The sequence below is a fragment of the Triticum urartu genome, chromosome 7A, assembly GCF_056163025.1.
Source record: "Triticum urartu cultivar PI428250 chromosome 7A, HENAU_Tu73, whole genome shotgun sequence".
In the NCBI taxonomy this organism is placed as follows: Eukaryota; Viridiplantae; Streptophyta; class Magnoliopsida; order Poales; family Poaceae; genus Triticum; species Triticum urartu.
In genome coordinates, this window is record NC_141879.1 from 513445837 (window position 1) to 513453649 (window position 7813).

General features: G+C 52.3%; 1 protein-coding gene across 1 annotated transcript; it reads left to right on the plus strand.

Annotated features, from left to right (window-relative positions):
• Nucleotides 1–1635: 1635 nt before the first annotated feature.
• LOC147960200 (uncharacterized) lies at nucleotides 1636–2580 on the plus strand. Its single transcript, XM_087534801.1, has 2 exons — nucleotides 1636–1678; nucleotides 1775–2580. Exons 1-2 carry the CDS (start codon nucleotides 1636–1638, stop codon nucleotides 2578–2580), a joined length of 849 nt encoding a protein of 282 aa, XP_087390927.1.
• Nucleotides 2581–7813: the final 5233 nt, after the last annotated feature.

Here is a 7813-nt window from a genome sequence, read left to right on the forward strand (position 1 = left end):
GGGCTCTTCTGCCGCGCCGGGTGCTCCGGGCGACGGGAAGAAGCGCCGGGCCGTGCCGACTTTGTTCGGCAGTCGGCCGAAGAAGCCCAAGAGTTTGGCTGCGGTGACCAAACGGGACGAGGCAGCCGTGAAGGCCATCCGCTTCCGCAAGGAAGTGAAGAAGCCGCCGCTGGTCTCCGCATGAGTATTCCGTCTTGACGCTTTATTCTTTCTTGTAGCTTTGTCTGAGTCTTTTACTTGCTTCCCTCGCTTCAGGGCTCCCCTCACTCTTGAGAGGGTTGCCGCCGCCTCCGTCATGGGGTCAGCGGAGACGTCCGCCACCACTCGGCGGATTGACCCCGCTGCCGACCTTCAGGAGGTGACGGAGCGGAATGCATAGGAGAAGTGCAACGAGGAAGAGGCCGCCCGCCTGGAGAAGGTGGAGGCCGATAAGGCGGAGGCCTCCGCCAAGAAGAAACTGGCGGAGGCCGAAGCCGTCGCCGGGACGAAGCGGCAGGCTGAGGAGGCCGCGCCCCGCCAATCGGTGGTGTTCATCACCCCGCTGAACTCTGCGCCGCCGCCTCCGGAGTTCATGGGGCAGGCTGGGGAAGCCGGCGGCGAGATCCCCATCCTGGAGAGGGAAGGCGGCGACTCCTCCACGCCGGACGTGATCGTTCCGCCGCCACCTCCGCCACCGTCTGGGAGCGCGCAAGGCGAGCAGCCGGCGGATCCGCCGGTACCGCCGACTGAAGACGAGGCCGTGGGGAGGCTACTCCTTCAAGTCGGCTCGCCAACGCGCCGCCGTCTTGAGAAGGCGACTTCGGCGCCACGCCCCTGGAGACCGGCACCTCCAGCTCGGCGATCCCAGACGCCAAAGCGACGAGCGCTGCGCCCATTGGGTGGGTGCGAGGAGGCGGCACAGGGCCGCTGAACCAGGCGGTTCTGGACGTCCAAACGAAGCTTCGAGCTGAGGGCGACGCCATCCAGAACTGCACCAAGGCGTACCTGGCATCGCGGGCAGCCGTCCGGGTATGTTTTCTCTTTGATCCTTGCTTTCTTGTTCCTCTCTGTGGGGGCGTGCCAGCGCACCCACTGGGTGTAATCCCCGAGTTTCGGGCCGGCTGCTGAACAGGCGGCCCAGAACTCCAATGGGTGAGCTCTGGGTACTAACTTTTGTCTGAAATATTTGTCGCAGGACTACCACAACCTCGGCGTTACTACCTTCAACCGTAACATTGAAGAACTGGGCAAGCGGACCGCCGACCTCTCGGAGAGCCGGAGTGAGTCCTTTTCCTTCCTTGCGGGGGCGCGCTGGCGCACCCGCGGGCTGTAGTCCCCGAGATTCGGGCCGACTGCTGAGCAGTCGGGCCGGATCTCCCCGGCGACCTTCTTTATTGATGACTTAACGCCTTCTTTCTTCCTTCTCTTCAGAAGCCAACGCTGTTCTTCAATAGCAGCTGAGTGAAGCCAACTCTGCGTTGCGCGCCAACGGGGGAGGAGTGCATCAAGCTCGCCACAGAACGCGATCTGCTGGCCACTCAATTGGCAGAGCAGAGGGAGCTGCTTGCGAAGACGCAGAAGGAGGCGGAAGAGGCGGAAACCGCCCTCCTGGCTGAGTTCGCGAGCGAGCGCTCCTCCTGGGCTGACAGAGAAGCAATGCTGGCCTCCGGCTTCCATGAGATTGAAGACATTGTTGATGGTGAGTTTCTTTACTTTTCCTTCTTCGAGCTGCCGATTATAAATCATGTCGACTCCTGATTTTTGACTTGTTTCTTCGTTTCTTCCGTCTTGGCAGAATTCTTCCCTGGGCACTCGCAGGCCGCCATCCAAGCCATCGAGGCTGATCGTGAAGGTCGGAGGGCGGAAGGTGCAGAGATCACCGCCGACGCTCCCCGAACCCTTGATGAGCATATCCTGAGCATCGAGGCTCGCCTTCGGCCGACTCATCGGATGCTACGCCGGCTTCAACGTGTCAGTGCCCAGGCGATTGCCGCCCTGTGGCCGGACATGCAGGCTCCACGCACCCCCAGCCTGACTACCGACTGGCTAGAGGTTGCGGCTGGTCGTCTTGAGGCCTGGAAGGGTTCCTCGACCCGAGATGGAGCACGCCGGGCCTTGGAGTTCGTCAAGGCATGGTATCCGAGGCTGGATCTAGACCGGCTGGCCACACTCCGGTCAGAGGCCCAGCCGGAGCTGGCAGCCGCGGAAGACACCCTCGTCAAGCGTGCCGCGGCGATCGCCGAGTACACCGACACCAGCATCTTCGTCCCCGAGCGGTCTGAAGACGGCGAGGAGGTACCGCCGGAGTGGTTTGGGATGAACCCAGACTACGGCGAGGACTCGGCGGAGGTGATCGGCTCCAGCGTCGAGGAGGAAGGCGAGGCGGAGAACGGAGGCGAGACGGAGGACGGAGGCGAGACGGAAGCACCAGAAGATGGGGCAGACGGCCAGCCTCAGCTCGACCGCGCCTCCAGCAACGAGCCGCGTGCGACCGAGCCAACTGCCGCCGGAGGCGATCAAGCCGAGTCTGCCCGGCCGGCCGCCCCAACGCCTGACGCTGCCGCCTCCTCCAACCCCCCGAATCCGTCTGCCGCTTCCTAAGCTGCCGCCTTATCTTTATTTTATCTGCTTTAGTAGTCTTGAAGAACTTGTTAATTTGCACAATTCCACCCGCCGGGTGTATTTTGAACTTCTGCTCGAAGATTCGGCCAAGGGCCTATGCTATGTAAATATTTATCCGAATTCTATCTTTTCTTGCTCATTGCTCTTTTGGCTTTTTTCCTTTGCCGCTTTCCCTTAGTTGCCTATCTTGCCAGTCAGACAGCCGCTCTGCGGACTGCCGTTGGATCAAATGCTTGGCTACTTTGGGAAGGCAAGCACTTAGCCGTTTTAGAGTTTTTTTAGCAAGTTGAATAGAAGGCGGTGAGCCGACTGCTTAATAGTCGGTTTGCAGGAAGCATTAGGCGTCACACACTACTTGTCCGGCTGCAGGAAGCATTTCATAGTGCAAGGCGGCAAGTCCCCGGGCCGACCTGTCGAGCCCGGTGCCAAGCGGCATAACAAAGAGTAACACACTCGTAGGCATAACTTTTATCATATAGACAAAAGAGGGCAGTCCCCGAGCTCATCTCGGGGGGCCCGAAGTCTTGGTACTTTAATACAAAAGGTAGCGTGGTACATATTGCATCAACTGTAAAATCTTCGGAGGAGATTTGCATTCCATGGCCCCTCCATCTCTTTGTCGGAGTCATCCCTCTTGCATGCTCGGGGCTTCTGAGCGTCAATCAAGTAGTAGGAGTCGTTGCCCAGTACTTTGCTGATGATGAAAGGGCCTTCCCAAGGTGCCGACAGCTTGTGCTGGCCGGCTGTTTGCTGGATCAGTCGGAGCACAAGGTTGCCTTCTTGGAAAGATCTCGGCTTGACCTTCCTGTTGTAGTATCGGCACAGGCTCTGCTGGTAGATGCTGGACCGGCTGAGTGCCAACAGCCGGCCCTCTTCCAGCAGATCGATGCTGTCTTGACGTGCTTCTTCTGCTTCCTCCTCGGTGTACATGGTGACTCACGGGGAGTCGAACTCTATGTCTGTTGGGATGACGGCTTCAGCACCGTAGACGAGGAAGAAAGGCGTGAAGCCGGTTGACTTGTTTGGAGTCATGCGCAGACTCCATAGGACGGCTGGCAACTCATCGAGCCAGCAACCAGCCGACCGCTCCAGAGGCTCGACCAGTCAGGGCTTGATGCCGGACAGGATGAGGCCGTTTGCTCGCTCCACCTGGCCGTTTGACTGTGGATGGGCGACGGACGCTAGGTCCAGTCGGATGCCCTGTGTTGCGCAAAAACGGGCCAAGGCGCCTTTGGCAAAATTTGTGCCGTTGTCGGTGATGATGCTGTGTGGTATGCCGTACCGAATTGTGATATGGGAGATGAAAGTCACGGCAGTCGGACCATTTAGTTTCTTGATTGGCTTCGCTTCTATTCACTTGGTGAACTTGTCCACTGCGACAAGTAAGTGAGTTAAGCCACCTCGTGCCGTCTTGAATGGTCCCACCATGTCTAGACCCCAAACTACGAAAGGCCAGGCAATGGGGATGGTCTTGAGTGCAGAAGCCGGCTGGTGCGGCTTGGAGCTGAACTTCTGGCACCCTTTGCATTTTTGGACCAATTCCTTGGCCTCTTCTAAGGCAGTCGGCCAGAAGAAACCGTGTCGAAAGGCTTTTGCGACGAGTGCTCTTGAAGCCGCATGGTGGCCGCACTCGCCTTGATGGATGTCTTTCAGAATTGGTTGGTGTAAGTGCATCTAGTGCCACCCCTAGTTGGTTTTGGAGTATTGACGACAAACCTAGTTGAGGGACTAATGTGTTTGTGAGAATTGCAGGATAACACAGGTAGAAGTACCTCATCGATTCGGTTTTACTACCAAAGATGACCCCTAAAAATGTATGAAGACATTGAAGTCAAAGGTGGTATATGAAGATATTCACATTGAAGACTATGACAAGAGAAGACACTATATGAAGCCTATGGAGCTCGAAGACTTAGATCTTTCGTAGTTCTTTTTCTTTTGTGTTGAGTCATAGGAACCACTGTACTGTTAAGTGGGGTCCAAGAGAACCAGTCAGAATGACTGAAGTGATGCCTAAACCAAAAACCTATGTCTTCGAGTGAAGACTATGAGAGCGAATCTTATCCAGAGTCGGACAAGTCAGCTTTGCTTGTAGCCCAAGTAAAGTTGCCGTGTGAGTTTGAAATCTGACCGTTGGAACACGTGTCAGTTCCTTAGTGACCCAGGGTCATTTCGGACAAATCAGGTCGGGTTGCCAAGTGGCTATAAATATCCCCCCCCCTACAACCATAAACGGTTGGCTGCTCAGATTGAAAGTACGGCTTTTGTCGTTTGAGAGCAACCCACCTCGAAGCCTTTGAGAGAGAATTCCTTGCGAGGATAAAGCCCTAACCACCAGAGCCAGAGAGAATTGGGCATCACTTATGTCTTCTTGTCTGTGTGATCTAAAGACTTATTGCACTTGAGGACTGTGCATCCTCCAGCCGGTTAGGCGTCGCGTTCTAAGCATCCAAGAGACATTGTGGATTGCCAGTGAATGAAGTCTGTGAAGGTTTGGGAGTCTACCTTGAAGACTTACCAGAGTGATTGGGCGAGGTCTATGTGACCTTAGCTCAAGGAGAATACGGTGAGGACTGGGTGTCCTGAGCTGCGTGTTCAGGACTGGGTGTCTGAGACTGTGTGTCCTAAGGTTTAAATACCTAGCCGCTCCAACCAGACGTACAGTTGTCACAGCAACTGGAACTGGTTCAACAAATCATTGTCTTCAACGAGTCACTGGTTTCATCTTCACTTCACTTTACTTACTGTTGCTCCTTGTGAAGTCATTGTATGTTTGCTCTATCATTTGTCTTCACTGAGTGACTGTGTGTTCTGTTTGGCTTCACAATATCTTCCTACCCGATCCTTACTACCTAGCTGCTATTAGTCTTTGTGCTTTCACTTCATTAAATACTTGACTATGGTTTGCCTAGTGTAGTCTACCTTCCGCTGCATGGTAATAGGTTCAATTTTATCGTTTGTCTTCAAAACTCCCATGTTCTGAAGACTTTCATAAAAATCGCCTATTCACCCCCCCCCCTCTAGTTGATATAACGCACTTTCAATTGGTATCAGAGCAAGGTGCTCCCTTGTTCTGTGTGATTCGGTTTAACCACCTGGAGTTTTAGCTATGTCGACTGCAGGGATAATTAAAGTCTCCGCTGTGTGCCCCGTCTTCGATGGAACTGAATATCCCTACTTGAAGAATAAGATGCGCATGCATCTTGAAGCCATTGACGTTGACCTAGGGTATGTCGTCGAGAACGGCATTCCCAAGGCTGGAGAAGGTGTCACTGCTGCTGATGTCAAGAAATTCGTTCAACTGGACTCTACTGCCAAGAATATCATCTGTGGTCATCTGACCAAAGGACAGTATGGCTGTGTGAGTGCTTTGAAGACATCCAAGCTGGTCTGGGACTGGCTCTCCAAGGTCAATGAAGGCATCTCAACCCAGAGAGATCAAAGAATCAGTGTCCTTCGCAACCTCCTCAACCGCTTCAAGCGAAATGACAATGAGAATGTTCAGCACACATTTGACTGACTCACTGACATCACAAATGAGCTTCAAGCCCTCGACGCCACTGAGATTACCAAACACGAAGTCGTCAAGACGCTGCTGAGATCACTTGATAGTTCGTTTGACATCCTGGCCCTGATGATTCAAGAACGTCCTGATTTCAAGACACTCGATCCGTCAGACATACTTGAGCGGCTCAACACACATGAGTTTCAGCTTTCGGAGAAAAGAGATATCTACGGTCCAAACTATGGGCGAACTCGTGCCTTGAAGGCAAAAGCTGTCTCCTCATCTGAAGAAGAATCTGACAGCAGTTCTGATGATCCTGAAGACATTGGAAGGGAACTTGCTATGCTTGTCAAGAAGTTCCAAAAATTCACCAAGAAGAAAGGCTTCAGAAAGTCTTCCCGATCAAGTTCAAGGAATGATGAAGCTCCTGCTCATGACTACAAGAAGAAAACATGTCACAAGTGCAAGAAACTTGGCCACTTCATCTCTGAGTGTCCACAGTGGGACAATGAGAACAAAAGGAAGAAGAAGAGCAAGGCATATGACTCTGACGACAAGAAGAAGAAGAAGAAGAAGAAGAAGAAGAAGAAATACTCAAAGTCTTCTTCCAAGTCTTCCTCAAAGTCTTCATCACATAAGAAGAGCTCATCTGGCAAGGCACGTGCGTTTGTTGGCAAGGAAATGGATTCAGAGGAGGAGCCTGCTTCTGAGGAGGCGGAGGTGGAGTCTGAGGAGGAATCCGACTCAGGCGTCGCAAGTCTGGCTACAGCATACGTTGCCAAGTCCATCTTCAACACTAAAGACAATGAGTTCATCACTGACACCGATGCAAATGACAAGGACTACTCCGCTTCTACCTACTGCTTCATGGCACGCGGTGCCAAGGTAAACACACGCACTACTCACTATCAAACATCTAGTGACGATGACTCTGATTGTGGTTCAAAACCTAGCTACAAAACACTTGGTAAAATTGCAACTGAACAACAGAAAGCTATGGAACATATTCAAAAACTGTTAGACAGAAGCGATGATCTGTTAGGTGCTGAAATGACTCGATCTGAATCCTTAATTGAAGACATAAAAAATCTTCACATTAAGTATCAGGAACTTGAAAGTCGTCATGAAACTCTCTCAACAACTCATGAAAAGCTTTCCTATGATTATCTTCAAAGGAAGCAGGATCTTGAGAAATTGAGAGCGGTTCATGAAGATCTTCAAATGGAAAACGAGTCACTTCACGCCAAACAGATCAGTCCCGCTCAGGAAGGATTTGAACCACCATGTCTTAAATGCATTGAGCGTGATAATGCTACTTCTGTTGCTGAATGTTCTACTGCTACTGCTGTTGCAATATCTTCAACTGTTGATGTGGTAACTAACCCCTCTGCTGAGGATACCACCGCTATTGCTGATGAGAATGCTAGGTTGAAGACATTGCTTGAAACAGGGATGTACAAAAGTCTTCAAGGGCATCAGACACTATGTGATGTCCTCAAAAAGCAGATTCTGAACCGAAACCTTAGGAAAGAGGGTGTTGGGTTCGTAAGGAAAATGAATGCAGATGGCTCTTACTGGAAACCTGAGTAGTACCCCAAAACCATGTGGGTTGCTGCAAAGGAACCTTCAGCAGATCCATCTAATCTATCTGGCTTCACTTGTGCTAACCCCATTATCATTGATGAATCCTTTGATGCAAACTATATA